The 16,936-nt window shown below is 48.1% G+C and overlaps 1 protein-coding gene across 1 annotated transcript in view; it reads left to right on the top strand.

Annotated features, from left to right (window-relative positions):
- WAPL (WAPL cohesin release factor) overlaps positions 1 to 16,936 on the top strand; it is a 1,736,851-nt gene that overhangs the window by 1,636,508 nt on the left and 83,407 nt on the right. Inside the window, exon 18 of the mRNA XM_069610766.1 lies at positions 14,440 to 14,535. Within this exon, the coding sequence (XP_069466867.1) occupies positions 14,440 to 14,535 (96 nt within the window). The remainder of the gene's footprint in view (positions 1 to 14,439; positions 14,536 to 16,936) is intronic.

The following is a 16,936-nucleotide window of genomic DNA, read 5'->3' as shown; positions in this document are numbered from 1 at the left end:
CATAAAAGAGGACTCCCTCCGCGGTGGCAGGGAGACTCTGAGCCCCGGGGTCGCCACCACTGGTGTAGCCTCCACAGGCTGAGCAAGGGCCGCCGCGACTGTCTCGATAGAGGCCTTGGCCGGATGGATTAAGGCTTTCACCACCTTAGGTGCGCTCACCGCCTTCTCCTTGGGGGGAGGGTCACTGCCTCGCTCCCCCTCAGATGGGGCCTTCGAGCTCGACCGCGGTCTCTCCAGGAGCTTCGCCGGGTGCTCGGCCTTCCTCTTACCCGAACCAGAGCGTTGGCTCGTGGTTGATGGTGCCGGGGAGGATGCGCCCGTAGAGCCCGACCGTTCGGCGCTCCCTGTGCCAGCGGACTTGCGGTGCTTGGCCTTGTGTTGGACCCCCGTCGCCGGGGCATCCTCAAAGGTCTTAGACCGCTCGGACGACTTCTTCTTTTTCTCACCTGACGGGCTCTTCCCTTCCAGCCAGTTGGCGAGACGTTGATGGCGGTCCTTCATGGTCCGCTCCGACATATTGCCGCAAAACGCACAGACCTTCTCCACGTGCGTCTTGTCCTCATGTAGGCAGTAAAGACAAAGGGAGTGTTCGTCCTCCTTAAAGACATTCTGAAGCTGGCATACAGGGCAGACCCTGAACAGCTTTCCGGGCGTCGAGCTTCCCTTCTCCTGGGCCATGTCCGAGATGGGCCTGAGAAACTTCTGGAGTCCTCCAAAAGCGTGGCTCGACGAAATCTTCACCCTTGAGGGGCGTAGACGAATCCGACACGGGTCCCCGTTGATCGGATGAAGAAACGGTGGAGCTTGAGGCTCTTTTGACCGAAAAAGAGAAATTTTTTGAGAAAAAACGTGAAAAAATAGCATTAACGCTCGAGAGCAATAGCACGAGGATCCCAACACTTGAACGTGCGGTAAAAATCTGAAGATGGCTGCCAGAGGCGGGGCTTAGGTAGAGGGCAGTCATTGGCTGTGGTCAGTATGACGCAGAGATCAGTGATTGGTTACTACTACGAAAGACAGATCAGAAACGAAACTGATACTGATTTTTTCTTTACCGAGGATTCCCAGCCTGACGGGGAATATTCATGAGTATGTGAATCCATGCCAGACCCCATGCTGGAGAACCTGTCATTCCACACAGCCAACATACTGGTGGTGGTCGGATTATTTGTCCATTTGACATATCTGGGTTTCCATTTTGCATGTTTTGAAAACTTCCCTGATCATTTTGGAAGCCTCCTTGACTGCTCTGCCATCCTCTTCCCCGTGGGTAAAATCCTACATTGCCCTGATTATTCTGTTGCGAACTTGCCGCATGCTGCATGCTTTGTTCGGCTGTGCTGGTTAGCTTGGCTCCTTCAAGAGCATACTTTGATAGTTTCTTCTGCACCAGCTTAGCTTCCTCACCCTTTCGCGTTGCTTTCAGCCCAAGGTTTAGCCTCAATGCCTACCAATTTCTTGGGTTGTTTCTGTACCGGTTCTGGCAAGCCTTGGCACAATATATGATAAAACACAGGTATGTATTTTGTCCAAGATTCATGCGTTTTAAGCACCCACGCGTCTTGGAAATTCTGTATATAAAGTAACGGATCTTCATCGGAATCCTTCAATTTTCGAGTCATTATAGCTCCCATATCGGAATTATCTGGATAAAGCACTGCAGTGTTTTCCACATAATGCTGCTCTGCAATTATTAAATGGCGCTCTGTCATGTGCGGTATTGATTGTGGTTACACCAGGGTCCCCTGCCCGTGCCCACACATCTGCTCTCTCACCAAGTATGGCGATTAGGAGACCCTTAATGTCCCCTATGGCTAACGTGCTTCCACCTGTCATTTTTTCCAACTCCTGTATCCACTTTCCGGCTCCCGATGTCCGCATTGGAAGCTTGTTTCTCAAGTTTTCCTGATCCATGTGTGGCCATGGAATATATTGTGGTCTTACTCCTCCCTTCTCTAGTAGCGGAAACTGGAATGCGTAGCCCTCTTTTTCTTCTCTCGTTCTTTTGTCTATTGCAGTGGTAATATTCCTGCATAGCCGTCTACCTGGCAATGACCTAAGCCTGTCCACATAGGGCGGTGAAGACACCCCCCTCTGACCGTAAGAAACTACTTCATGTCGGTCAGACTGCGTGACAGACTCTGATGCCCTCGGTGCAGACTCGCTAGTGTCTGACCATTTTATCTCTCTTTCCCTTGGGAGTCGGACACTGTGTGTTCCCAATTCATGCAACTTCTTGTGTCCTCTTTATTTCTACTTATTTCTAGCCTATCCTGGGATAGGTCTCTATTCCCACTACTTCGGGTGACATACTCAGTGTCATACAGTTGAGTGCTTTCCAAGTGCTCGTCTTCCCTCTCTCCTTGGGGTATTTGTTCTAGCCCCATTTCATCATATATTCCATCGATCGTTTCTCCGATGCTTCTGGTGTCGAAGTCATCGTCAATATTCGCCCTAGACGTACCTGGTACTGAATTGTACGCAAGAAATAATTCTTTGATATCTTCCCAGTCTACAACTTGATCAGGTTTTTTAACTTCCCACTCCAAATACTCAAGATCGCGTGCTCTTTGTCTTCGCTTACGTTCGATATCGTCATTGTTAGGCAGAATCCGGTGCACTGTCCTTGGGGACCACTACACACAATTAAGACTACAAGTGGCAATACAAGTTCACCTTTGGTACAAGCCTGTACTACACTGTTAAAGTGGTAGAAGTAGCGGAGCAGCCAGACTTATCTCAAGAGCAAATGAACAGTAGTAGAGATTACACTTTTTGACAGTAATGACAGTTCGGTCTTACTAAAGATACGAGTATCCGCGGAAAGCAATGTTACCGGTGTAAAAACACACTTAGCACCTGAGTTAGCAAAAGAGAGTTGGGTGCAAAAATCATAGGCAATACTTTTGTCAACGCAGACAGAATCAGAGAACAGTTGCTGATAGGAAGATTAAAGCCAACAGGCCAGCGCCAGTTTCAAGTGGAACTGGGTTCCTGTTGTCGAGGATCACACAGTCAGACAGTTAAAGATTCAACGTTGCCAGGAGTACTTGGATATTGTCAACAGAGGAAGTAAAAGTTGTAAGAGGGAAGGAAGACGAGGGCAAGCCTTGGATGAGGAGAAAAGGGTTCACGCCAGTTCCTCGAAGCTGGACACAGTACCTTTATTCTTTGAAGAAGCTGGTGCCACAGCAGTTGTTCCGTGTAGTTTCCAGCTGACTCACAGTTCCCAGAGCTTCAGTCGTGGGGACAAGGACGACGTCTGGAGTGAGCTGCACTACCCAGGAATGAGGCCAGCAGCAGCGACTGTGAATAAAAGGTGCGCTCCTTTAAAACGGGAGAGGTTCTTCAGTTGGCTATCCGTACTACTACAGCCGTGTGAAGCGATTTCGACCACAAAGAGGATCCTCTGCCTGTGGAAGATGAGCTGGTTGACCCCACCAGGCTCAAGGGAAGAAGACTCCGGACTGGATCTTCTCTGGTCGTTGAAGGGTAGATAGCTCAGGACTGTAGCAGAGCTCCACTGGGACTTGGTAGTTGCAGCAGCCGTCTTCTTCTGCGCTTCTCTTCGGTTTCTTGTAGTTCAAGTGACGACTTTTATGTGAAAATCCCCCATTAACTCAGCCTGGCTGTCAATCACGCAGCAGGAGGGTTGTCCGGCCCGGACGACCACCTCAGCCAATCATGGCAAAGTGCGACTTGGGTTTCCTAGGATACCCTGTGCAGGGGGTGACTTCACCCTCCCTCACATACAGCCCACCTAGACACCCAGACGCCAAGAGGAGGGCTTCTTTGCAGAAGCCTGCCAAAAGACAGTGAACAAAGAAGGCAAAACTGGTTTGCCGCGCAAAGTAAAACACAAGAAGGACTTTAACAAAAAGAAATGGCGAATAAACCCGACCGCAGCCAAAAGACAGAGTATTTGTCAAGCGGGTTTATGTTCGAGGCTAATATAATAGCCTGGAACAATACCACGTTAATATAGTATAATCGCAGTAGAAAAGTTAGGGTAGATACCACTGCCACCAGCCAAGTCTAAATGTTAAAAGAGCAAAACAAAGCTCAGAGAGGCACAGACAAAAAGGGATAGGCATTAACCCTTTCCAGTACTCCATGTAAGATGGGGTGTACTGGGTCTGTAGTTTTAAATGAATACATAAAGTAAATGACACTTTACCTGTTTCTGGGGGACAGTAGTCAACCCCAGAAAAATGGAGTCAGTGGGAAGTCTCAAAGACAACCCTGTGTCACTGCACTGAAGGTGCTGTGCAACGCACATAAAAAGGTGGGTCTTATGGAGTGGTGTGCTCCAGAGCCCAAGATCACACAAACAGTAAAAATACACATGGCAAAACACATGTAAGAGTGGGAAAAAGGCTCACACTCTGACCAAGTAGAGAAAATAAACTCCATAAATCCAGCAAAGCTGCTGGGGGACTCGCTAGGTGAGGGAAATTAGCCATAGAATGAGAATTCTCCCTAACAGTCATCAAATTCTTTTCGCTTCCTCGCCTCTTCTCTGACCCTATCTTCTTCCTTTTCTTTTCATTTCTACGTTCATCTGCCCTTTGCATTTTCTCATCTCTTCATCTCTTTATTCTTTTCTCACGTATCCTTTGCTCATCTTCTAACCTTTGTTGCTTCTGTCTGTCTGGATCGTAGGCTGCTCTTGGGTTGCGATTGAGCTGTTTTTCTTGATGCTCGCGATATAGCTGTTCTCGCCTTTGTTTTTCCTACTTATCCTTTCTCTCTTAATTCCTTTTCTTTCCCTTTTCTGTGTCTCATGTAACTTCTCCTTTTGCCTTGCGTCATCAATGCCTTTACCATCGAATTTCAATAAAAAGTGTCCTCCCATCCATTCGTCTTTCGCGAATGCTATCCCATCGGTTCTGTCTCCGCTCCCTTTCCATCTCTTCGCTTCTCTCTTTGTCGAGTGATGCACTTGTCTGTGCCTGATCCTTCCTTCCTTTCATCATCGCATCTCTCCTTGTCCCCTCGGACTGTGGAGGTAATATCTCTGTCCTTATCCTTCCCTTGAGTTTCGTCACTACTGTGTGTAGGTGACTCATATGCAGGGTTGCTATACCCCGTGGCTGCTTTAAGTTCTCTTAAGGGGTATAATCCCTCGTCCTTCCTTCATCTTTAGTTTCGGCCGGGGCAGGTGGCGCAGTAGGAGTCTCACCCCCCTCTGTGCATACATTAAGTATCCAATCTGTTGGCGGCTCCTCCATTGTCTGTTCCCACATTTTCCACAATTCGAGAATGGCAAGGCGTTTTTCCAACTTCTTGCCTGTATATGTGGCGTGCAAATATGTCGTCATGTGTTGTAAGACGGCTTTAGATGGACCCATTTTGCGCCCATGGCATAAACATCTTGTGGGCAGTACCTTTAACCCACTCAGTGCTATACTACTTTAGCTTGGGTGCGTGTTTTGGCAATTGCTTGCATAAGTGTACTAATGGAGTTATGTCTTCCATGCTTTTAATCTGTTCTCTCTCCTCTTATATAACACTCGCCAATGCTTTCGTGTGGTTTAAACAACTCGTGACAATATGAGCGAGCACCAAACACTGCAAGCTTCAATCCAAATTTTCCCAAAAACTTTACATATTCCAATTCACTCAAAAACATCACTTCATATACGATTCTTGCTCAGCTAATGAATCGCGCAAAAATATTCACTCAGTTTTCAAAAAAAATAAAAATCACTTATGATGTCACAACAGAAAACATGTAAGACAGACACTTAACGGACTAGACAGACACCAGCTGGATACAAATATCTCTGCCTCTAATCATTACCCCTTCATGGAGTCTAAACGAACCCCTTTCACGATGTCTTTAAACGTTCTGGTAGCCTAATTGTTCCCTATTATGTGAGACTCTGGGTTCACGTTTCTTCTAGCCGCTATATTTAAAGCACAGGAATAAGGCTAATCCTCTCTTCTCCCCGGTAACCTTTATTTATTTATGCTTGGGTCAGTCTTCTCTACTGCTAACTATCTTCTTTATTTTCCCTCCTCCCTCCGTTACCTTTTCCCGTTACTTGTTCTAAAGCATGCACTGTTTGCCAAAACACTACATTTTTTCCTCACTCACTGTTCGCATGGTTCCTCTCTGGATCCTCGGGATCACAACCTTCATTACCACCTTCTTCGGTTTTCGCCCGTAGGAATAGGAAGGGATATGTGGGAAAATGGGTCCTTTCATGCCCTTACTGCAGATTTCTTCTACACTACCATTGTCTATGGGGAGCTTCACAGTCTACTCAGCCGAATGGCAAAGGACTTGTGATATTACCGAAGACCTAGAGTTACTTTATGTCGACGGTCATTTGGTGTCTTACTTCAATTAATAATCGATAGTCGATAAACCATCCAATCTTTGCTACCAAGTGTACTGAGGGACCCCCGGCCGGCCCATGGAGTCAGGGTTTTGCCCTGCAGTACTTTAAAATGAGATGGCTGCACCTCGAGATGGATGGGGGTGCAGGGTCTCTTACTCCCACACCAGTCAATAAGGACAACTCAATCGTTTGGCAAAGGGGATTCCGTTTAATGACGAGTACAAACAACTGGTAAACATGGACATCACCAGCAGTGCGACAGCCCTTCTCGGTTCAACTCCCTCGAGCTTCACACATAACTTTTATACTCAAAAAGTGTCCTAATCTGACGTGTTACACTCAAAAGTTAACATGCAATTCTATTGGTTAGGAAAAGGTAACTTTAATATAGGTGCTATATCTGTATATGGTAACAGAGTGAGGGGATTGGGTAAATACGGTCAGGTGGGTATCTAAGCCCTTCCTTCAACAATGACTACTGTAGACTTCACTAAAGGTACGACGTTGCATTGGTTCTACTAACTATAGGACCCTAGATTATTTGGTCCATTGTGATTGGGCTGGCATCAACCCCATGCATAATTCTCCACTTTGCCTAGCAGCATGCAGAATGGTCAACCAGGTGCAGGACGTCCCTTAGCCCACCCTGCCTTCCTTCAATCAATCATCACTTTATGGGCTATGTGTCCATCAGTTCAGTGGTTGGCCCTGAAACTGCATCTTCTGTCTGGAAAAAAGTTCTGATATCTCTGTCTGGGCCGGTGCCAAGCGTAGGTGTGAAACTGTGCCTTCTTTCGCTCGGCTGGTCACGTGCTAGTACACCATGGATTTGCCTAGTTTCTCTTCATTTATGCATTTGTTTTTTGTTTCACCCTGCCACCTGCATTCGCTTTCTTATCTCGGTTCCTTAGAGGCAGGATATTCTGTTCTTAGTTTTAATTGAAAGTAGCTACTGTATAGAGCTTCTATCTATGTGGCCTCGGCTTTCCTGGCACAAGCTGCCTCTGCCGAGTTTCGATTCAGCCTTTTTCTCTTGATGCTAGAATTTGACGTTTCTTGCGTTTGACCTGGAATAACCTGGGTTGGTTCTGTTTTTTATGCAAAGTGGACTAGCACTTCTACAATGTGCCTCGTTTTGAGGTAGATTATGTATGATGGCGCTTGCCGTTCTATTTTTCTAAGCATTGCAAGCTGCACTATTTTCTTCGGCTTCTTGCGTTTCCAAGCATATGTACAGGCACTAGTTGGTAGCATATGTTCGCCATGCTCTCAGCATGGCGAACATATGTTTTACAACAATGTTTTACAACAATGTTTTACAACAATGTTCTTTTCCTTTTGGTTCACAATATCTTTATTCATGGCGTTTGTTTCGTTTCTTTGTCATCCTTAGGTTGTCTTATCTTTATCTGTACGGTAGTCCGAACCTTTGTGACGTCACCATTCGCCCTCCATTAAGGACTTTCTGGTTTCTCCCTGTGCAGAACTTGAGCAATCTTCATTTCGTCTCATTTGCTAGTATGGTTTCCTCAATGGGTACCCCACTGCCCATGGTTGTCTGGTTATTGGTACTTCAATAGGTGTCATCCTTCTAATAGGCACTGGGCAGAGCCCTACTGCAGCTCTCTGTTGGTTTATTTGCTCATCATACATCACATATTTCGGTGTGAACGTTCCTGGAACTTCAAAATGGGCGACTGGAGTGCAGGGTGTATTTGGGACCTCCTCTACACATGTTACCTCTGGTCCCGCCACCTGCGCCCATGGTCATTCCTCCTATGGCTCCAGCGCCTCAGGCCCCCACGCAGCCTCAGCTGCCTGCGCCTGCCCCCTCTGCCTCCTGAGCACCAGGTGGTTCCACACCAGCCTCTACAGCAGGCTGCGGTCTCCACACCTCAGCCTGCGTCGTCCAGTACTCCTCCACCTGTCTCGGACCAGCAGAACACCCTGGTGGACACCAATGAGTAGGAAGACCGGACACCCCGTCTTCTACCAAGGCATTACATGAACAGCTTACAGTTCTGGCCGAATACTTGGGACTTCCACAACCCTAGGTTGAACACCAGAGGCGGGGATCCTGGCCGAGGTCCTCACTCTACGCCCTGCGGCTAGAACGGGGATTCCGATGCAGAAGGATGTTGCCGCCTTGGCCAAAAAGGGATGGCTTAAACCCCATTCGGTGCAGCCCACCAACCGACGCCAAGTACAGGCAATTGGAGGGGGGTACACTCTTGCTGTCAGCACACCTCAACCACACTCTTCGGTGATTGCTGCGGCCTCTATCTACACAAAGCCGCATTCTTCCTCGGCCACCTCGTCCTCGTCTCTGCTAGGCAAGGAGAAGAGCTTGGAGGCATATGGAAAAAATCTATTGAAACGCCTCGCTGCACCTTCGTCAGTCTAATACGGATGCCATGCTCGCAGCCGTTAACCAGATGCTTTGGCAGGAAATAACCGACTTCCTCCCGGAACCTCAAATACATAGTCAGGCATGCTTCAAGGTTGGGCTGGCAGAAGCAAAGATGGTGGCTCAAGAAGACATGGTGTCCACAGTGGCGAATATAGACACCTCAGGCCATGCCATCTGCATCACCATGGACATGAGGACAGCCTGGCTGCGGCCTACTAAGTTCAACCCGGACGTCCAGGAGCGCATATTGGACCTTGCATTTGAGGGTAGCGACCTCTTTCATTCCACCACCAATGAGGAACATAAGCAGAACAGTTCCCAGACTGTGAAATCCTTATGCATCCTCACGAAGTCCACTCCCAAGACATACAGCCAGGCGCACCTGCATTCTGACAAAGGGCGAGCCTTCGGCAGGTTCCTAGGCTTCCAGGACCATTGGGCCGGGCAGCCGGACCGATCTCCAAGTCAGCAACGGCGCAAACAGCACAAGGCGGGGAATAAGGGCTTCTTTCAGTCCCCCTCCTTAACCCCAGACTCAGAGGGGGAAAAAAGGCAAGACATTCCCGTCCGGGTTCACATGTCTCTGGTGGGGCGCAGGTTTGCCCTTCACGCACATTATTGGCGCACAAGGTTAGCGGACCCCAGAATCCTGTCAGTAGTGTCCACGGGCTACCGCCTACCAGTTCCTCCCTCTCCTCCACTCCCACAGATTGGGACAACATATCTGTTGGTGAAAATTCGATCACTTGTAGAGAGCCAAGCTGTGGAAGAAGGAAGAAGTCCCAGCCTCCCAGCGGGGTCTGGGCTTCTACTCCAGGATTTTTGCCATACAAAAGAACCAGGCTGGCCTGAAAGTTGTTGGACGTTTCCACCCTGGACCTCTGCCTCCCTCTTCAAAAGTTCAAGATAGTTACACCAGCGCTTATTGGGGAGATACTGTGCAAGGATAGGTCCTGATTTGGCAGCCTCATCGGTCCTTTCTGAGGTTCGGGATCATGGGCTTCCATTTCCAATACAAGGTTCTACCCTTCGGCCTCAATTCAGCCCCCAAAGTCTTTAACAGGCTTTTGAATGCAGTGGCATCCCTTCTCAGGGCCAAGGTCACTGTCTTTTCATACCTAGACGACTTGCTCGGCAGGGCAAGATTCCCACAGGTGGTCCAGCGCACATCCTCCACCCTCATGAATACACTACACGAATTGGGATTTTCCATCAATCTCATGAAGTCACAGCTGGAGCCTACACAGACTCAAATGTTCCTGGGCCTCATTTGGGATTCCAGTTCCGAGACAGTGTTTCCATTGGAGGACAAGATCATGGCCATCAAGAGGGCCGCAGGTCATTTTCTCAGCAGAGCGGTGACCTCAGCATGGTGGTACCAGCACCTCTTGGGTATCATGCAGCATGTCTACTGGTGGTGCCATACACAAGGCTCAAAACGAGAAGATTACAGCTGCCCTTCGCAGCCTCGTGGAGTCAGGAGCGGGCTTCCGAGGCGGAACTCGTCAGCATTCTTTTTTTTTTTCTCCGCCAGGACCACCTTTGGTGGAGCATGGACTGCACCTGAGGATAGGCAGACCCTTCTGGCAATCAGCACCTCATGTTACCATCACCACAGATTCTTCCTTGGAGGGCTGGTGGGGGGGATACCCTGGGCAACAACAGCGTCCATGGAGTTTGGTCTCTTCAGAAATGGGAGACCCATATCAATTGGCTGGAGCTGAAGGCGATCTGGCTGGCTCTCAAAGCCTTCCTGCAGCTTATAAGTGGCAAGATGATCCTCCTTCAAAATGACAAATCCACCAGCATGTATTAAATCAACAAACTGGGTGGCACCAGATCTCCTCCCCTATGCAGCCTGGCAGTCAGCATGTGGGAGTGCACATCCACTCTCTATAACACATCCACTCCCCTGGTACATAGGGTGATCTGCAAGATAAAGGGAGTCCTGACACCTCAGTATCATTCTGATAGCTCTGTGGTGGCAGGCGAGACAGTGGTTCTCGGAGATGCTCAGCCTGTCGGACCTTCCTCTGATTCACCTTCCATTGGGCACAGCTCACCTACTGTCGCAGCAAAGGGGCAGGGTCATCCACCCGCCCCGCAGAAGTTAGCCCTCGCAGCGTGGTTCCTGAACAGGTCACACTGAAACATCTGCGCCTTTCGCAGGCTAACCTAGACATCATACAGGTTGCTAGGAGCGATGCGACTAGGAGCCAGTAAAATAGCAACTTGTCTAGATTTTACCACTGGACTGAGTCTAAGGAGGTCGATCCTCTTACCTGCACGTTGGACAACATGCTATCCTTCTCTGCACACCTCGCCAACTCGGGGGTGCAAATAGACACCTGCCACACTTATCTGGTGGCCATCGGATCCTACCGGAACTCGGAGGATGTTTTTTTTCTTCTCCAACACGGTAGTTAAGACTTTTGGCGGGCCTTACCAACAAGCCACACCCTGTGCGGGACCTCAACATAGTGTTGGACGCCTTGGCGCATAAACCCTTTGAGCCAATGGCATCCACGGACATCATGCTGGTCAACATTAAGACGGCTGTCTTGGTGGGTCTTACGTCTGCACGCTGGGTCAGCGAGATCCAAGCTCTTGTGGTTTCCGAGCCTTACACTAACTTTCATAGGGACAAGGTGGTCCTTAGAACGCAAAGTTGTCTTTGTTCCACCTAAATGAAGAGATAGTGCTACCCACTTTTTTTGTGGACCCCAAGGGTGATGCGCAGATGGTGCTGCACTGTCTAGATGTTAGGCACGCTCTGAAATTCTACCTGGACAGAACCAAGCGCTTGAGCAAATCCAAGGCTCTTTGTCACCTTTGGTGGGTCAAAGCCAGGATATAAGGCTTCCAAGGCCTCCATAGCAAGGTGGATGGTGTCTGCCATTAAGGAGCCCTATGAGTGGCACGTCTCCCAGCACCCAGGCTTCCGAAGCTTCTATTGTCTGTTGGATGGTCCAGGCCATGGGCAAGCTGGTTCCTGCAGGGGATACATGCCCATGTAGTCAGAGCTAAAGCCACGGCTGTCACGTTTTCTGAGACATTCTTCTTGGGATTTCATCAGCTGTGTGGCTACTTGGGCCACTCAGTCTGTGTTCTGTCAGCACTATTCCCTGGATACCAGCTCCAGGCTCGATGCGGAGTTCAGTCAGGTGGTTTTGGAGAACTTCTTTGCTTCGTCCTAGATAAGGAGGCCTGTTGTCCCAACTCCACCCTATGGTCTTGTTCAGTGGAATCGCCCACAAGGATGGAGCAAAGGGGACGGGACGCATGAGTAATTAAAGTTACTCACCGTAGTGACTGGAGTAGTCCTAGTCCCCTTCCCTTCATACGGCCCACCCACTTTCCCCCGCTAGTATGCCAGGGGCTAAAATGATCAGCATAGTGTAAGGAACTCATGGTGGCAACAGTAAAGAGACACTAGTGATCACAATTCAAGGATGTTTATTGAACTTTATAATGAGTCAGATAAACGCCTAATCTAAACCTAAATCTAAGATGGGAACAAAGCTACGACCATCAAATAATAATAAAACCTTCCATGGGGCGTCTTATCAAACAAAAAGGGTCGATACTAAAAAAAAGCTATTGCCAATCCTTACTAGTAAGTTACAAAAAGAGTGTGGATAATGTTCACCAGAAAAGAAAGAAGTGTTCACAAATTATAGTCAGGATGGTGGGGCACTGTCTCCCTTGCCCATGTTTTTAGCACAGGACAAGGCGGGACCTCTGAGCACAGCACGCTACTGGTCCTCGCTAGCACGAGGTTCCCAGTTCCATTTCAACAATATCAAAACCCTTCAAAGGCAAAGTCTTTCGTGCAAAAGTCTCTTGCCTTAGAAGGCCTGCTGGTTCACAATGACAAACAAAAGTTCTGTGATCTTGCACCTTGGGCGATTCTTCTTCGCCCCCTAGGATCTCCCTCTGCCAGGCTCGGATCCTCCTTGCAACTCAGGCTTCCCTCAGTCGGGTTCACTACGGCTTTTAAGTGCAGCTTACAACTTTCTAGAGTTTGTGTCCTTTTGAACAACTTCTCACTGCGGATAACCCTCGGCCAGGGTTGCTCTTGGCGGATGCACAGTTTAACTTGCTGTAGCACAGTACGGGATTCACTATCGTTAGTTCTCCACTTGGCATCCCTCCGTCGGGTTCACCTAGCCATCTTTAACACACTGTTCACAGTTTACTGTGCTTTATCTCAATTCTCTCAACGTAGGCCTCCCTTCTTCGGGTTCACTACGGCCTTTCTATAACACAGTTCATGTATTTTTAACACAGTTCCTGTCTTGGTCATTTTCATCAGAAAGGGTTTTCCTTCTCTCCCAGCTTTCTTTCGGCAATGGGTCAGAGACTTTCGATTTTACAAGGGATTTGACGTGACCCTTGTAAGACCACTCTGACGCCACCCTCTGTTAGTCTTTTGGTACTTGCAGTTCCAAAAATGTCCCAGTCAGTCTTTCGAATCAGCGCCCACGTGGTGCTGGACCCCTCTGCACTTGGACCTTATTGGGCTTCCTTTGAAGTTCACAAACACACAAGTTCTTTGTTCCTCACTTCCTTGCGTTCATAATGTTGCCAATTACAACCTTGGGTACAACACAGTTCGGTTCGCTATCAGCTCTTTCTGACTCACCAGCTGTGCGGAACCCATTGGCTTGTCCTGCCTCTGGAGTCAAGGACAGTGTCACGTTAGCCAGCTCGCCTCCCTGCCTGGGGTATCAATTCAGGAGGCCCCGTGCACTGTTGACATCTGCTACTCCACACGCCAGCTGTAAATCCCGGTCTCATGTTTTCTCCCTCAGAGGTTTCGCAGATCTGGTTTGAAAAAGGCAAGGTCATCTCCCTTCTTGTTGCCCTTTCAGGTTTCCCACCTTTCGTCTCAGTTTAAACTGCCGTCCTGAATTAGCTGCTTCCTTGTGCGGTTGGCCTTGCTCGTAGTGTGCTGTTGTGCTCTGCCTTTTATCCCTGTGGGGAAGGTAAAGGGCCGTTGGGTGTGCATGGTTTTCAATTGCCTGACTCTGCCTGAACTGTGTGTTGGGACATGTCGGGTAAACTGCTCTGGTGTTGTCTGTTACGGTGAAAGAAAGTGTTTGTGTGGGAAGGGCGGGGGTAGAGCTTATGAATATCCTACAGTGTAGGATGGGGGAAAAGGTGTTCTAAGCAAGGGGCACTGCGTCTCAAACCTCAGTGTCCCAGTACCACTCCCCGAAGACCCCTCGCCCAGGTGATCCTCCGCCACTGGTCCAGCCCCAGGAACTGGATCCAATAGCGATGGCTGTGTCCTGGCCAACTGGATGACAGATCCCGGGTACTAGTAAGTGAGACACCTTTGGGTTTCTCACAATAGCCAGGTATTAAAGCGTCTGAGGGGACTGGGGTGAGGTGCCTCGGGGCAGGGATTCGGGGCGTGCCTGGGTCCATGCCCCCACGCGCTGTACTAAATTTAAAGGCAAAGCTCAATATATTGCTGCCAAAGGTTCTGGTACAGTCCCCATGTTGGGGGGGTGGAGGGGACACCCACAAGGATGGAGGAAAGGGGACTAAGGACTGAGTACTCTAGTCAACACAGTGAGTAACTTTAATTTTCTAACCTTACTACATGTCATATTAACAGACATGGTCAAAAGTGCATAATGCTTTACTGAAAGGTTTTTTATGCCTATTTTTCAGATGAATGTGACTACAGTTCGAGAGTATTTACCTGAGGGAGACTTCTCGATAATGACAGAAATGCTCCAGAAATTTCTCAGTTTCATGAATCTTACAGTAAGTGTACATTATTCTTGAAAATAGATTTGTTTTGTATACTTAGCGCATTAAGCGCTCCCTATGTATCCCATAAAAATACCTGATGCTTAATTTGTCCAGTGGTTGAACATTAGATGGCACTGCCTGTATAAGGGAAATTAGCACAAGGAGATAGTTATTGACCTCAACCAATCCGAATTTTTGGAGCTCAGTCACTGCATTCTGAACTCTGTTTTCAAGACTGGTTTTACCACAGATGCGAGAACATGCCCGCCCGCCCGCACCTGGAGTGCTACACTGGCTCTTTATCAGCTGACAGACTACCTTTAAGGCCATGTGCATCACTCACCGCGGCTGGCATAACACTGGACCCGAATTCCTTCAGGATAATCTCACATGCTATCAACCCTCCTGAAACTGAAGATCTGGTTCTGCACTTCTCCTTGTTGTTCCCACCCCCCTACAACTGCACCAGATTGGGAGGATCCTCCTTTTCCATCCAAGCCCCCACCATCTGGAACTCCCTAACACTCCACATCTGCTGAATTTTCAACAATATCTCCTTCAGAAAGGCCGTAAAAACGTGGCTATTCCCCCACACCAACATGAAATCTTCTTAACCCCATCTCTACCATCACAGCATAATTTGCATGCATCAGTCTCACATCGAAACACCAACAAGCCACGTGCACATACACCCACAGGCGGATGCTGGCTGCTGACGTGGTGGCCCGCCCTACACATTCAATCCACACACCACCTAGTGCACATGAACACACAACAGCCCGAGCCGCCTTCAGTTCTGTTCTGTTGCTTTATACTCTTAACAGCAATAAATAAGTGCCTACAGAACGAAACCCCCACTGTTGCACTTTAACAAACAAGCTTCTTGTATGCCCTGGGAAATCTACACATTGGAAACAGCAATGCCGCCCCAAAAGGAAATCACGAAGTTAGCCATCCAACTTGCTCGCACACTTGCAAGGTCTTCTCCCACAAGGAGCGGTGCTCATAAAATAAATACTTGTGCTTTATTGGCAATAAAAACCCATATTGTAGACATCTGAGATTTCTACTCTTCTGAACCGAAGCCAATACGGGTGTCCCCACTAGCAGGGCTGGACGAGCCTTCAACTAAGTTAATTAGTACCCCGGTCTTCACAGAAGTGCCAACTGATGACCTTGTTCAGCTGACACATCACCCTGATTCGTTGATATCGGCTAGATACGTTCATACGCCACTCGAGCACTCGAATGTGGATACAAACCCATTAGTGGCTATAAATAAAAGTGCTTACTGACGATTCGTTAAAATGTAATTTGGTTGGGATTGATGATGCTGCAGGAGTGTTAACTGCACCGTGTAAACAGCAGAAGTCAAGTTCTCTGTGTAACTCGAGATCTGTTGATGGCACAGACTGCTCTTTGAGACAGCCACCCATTGATAGTGACAGTTTTTTTGATTGGATCAGGCAGCAATTCTGGAAAAATGGGCTCAGCGACACACATTTTGCCGATCTCCCCACTACCGTCCTGCCGATGCAACCTCTGTCCCCAATATGATTTGCACAGTCGGTTCATAACTCATCCACATTATAATTATCCTTTACTAAACCCACTCTGAGGAAATCGTTAATCTGCATCTACAATAACGCCCACTTTGCAGCAGCCTAATTCAAATTCAAGTGTAGCTACAGAAATCACTCTTTCGGCAATTCGCATAGCTTTAATATCTCTTGCCAAACTGTTCAAAGCTTTGGACAATAAAGATGCGTACCAAACTGTGCTGCTTACTGAACTCTGCCAGCGGTCTGTACAGAGTCAAAGGGGCTCTACTGGTACAAGGGATGTTGCGGCCTCTCCTCCACAAACGACCCCAGCCATTGGGATGGATACTATCGAGAAGGGGTGCGCAATCGGACTGGTTGCCCCAGTCAGTGTGAGAGCCTTTCTAGCATAATGGAAGTTGTGTTCCAAAATAACTATGCTAATGAGAACACTAGCTGTGTCAATTTGCCTGTGATTGAATTTACACAAACAATTGGCGCTTCAGCTACATCTATACCAGCTATTAGTAAAATCTTGTTTATCAGGTCTTTTGTTATCTTCAAACGAAGAGTGCCAATGCCGAAGTTCTTCCATCTGCAAAAAAATCTAAAAACATGACTTCCACAGTGCCACGACCCCAAGCTAGTGTTAGACAATTCGTACGAGCAATAACCATACCCAAGAAAAAAAGCTTCAACAGCAATTGCCAGGAAGTATGCTAAAATCAGGCAGGCAAAACAAAATAAAAGCTCCCCAAGTAAAACTATTGAACTCTGTTAGACAAAGTTTGTATGCAGTACCCTTTGGGTGCACTACAGACAACTCTGACTACAGGTATAGGAAACCCAACCTTTGGTATAAGCTTGTACTA

Source organism: Ambystoma mexicanum, chromosome 8 (genome assembly GCF_040938575.1).
Source record: "Ambystoma mexicanum isolate Mex_15411 chromosome 8, UKY_AmexF1_1, whole genome shotgun sequence".
Taxonomy (NCBI): Eukaryota; Metazoa; Chordata; class Amphibia; order Caudata; family Ambystomatidae; genus Ambystoma; species Ambystoma mexicanum.
This window is presented reverse-complemented; position numbering and strand designations above follow the sequence as displayed.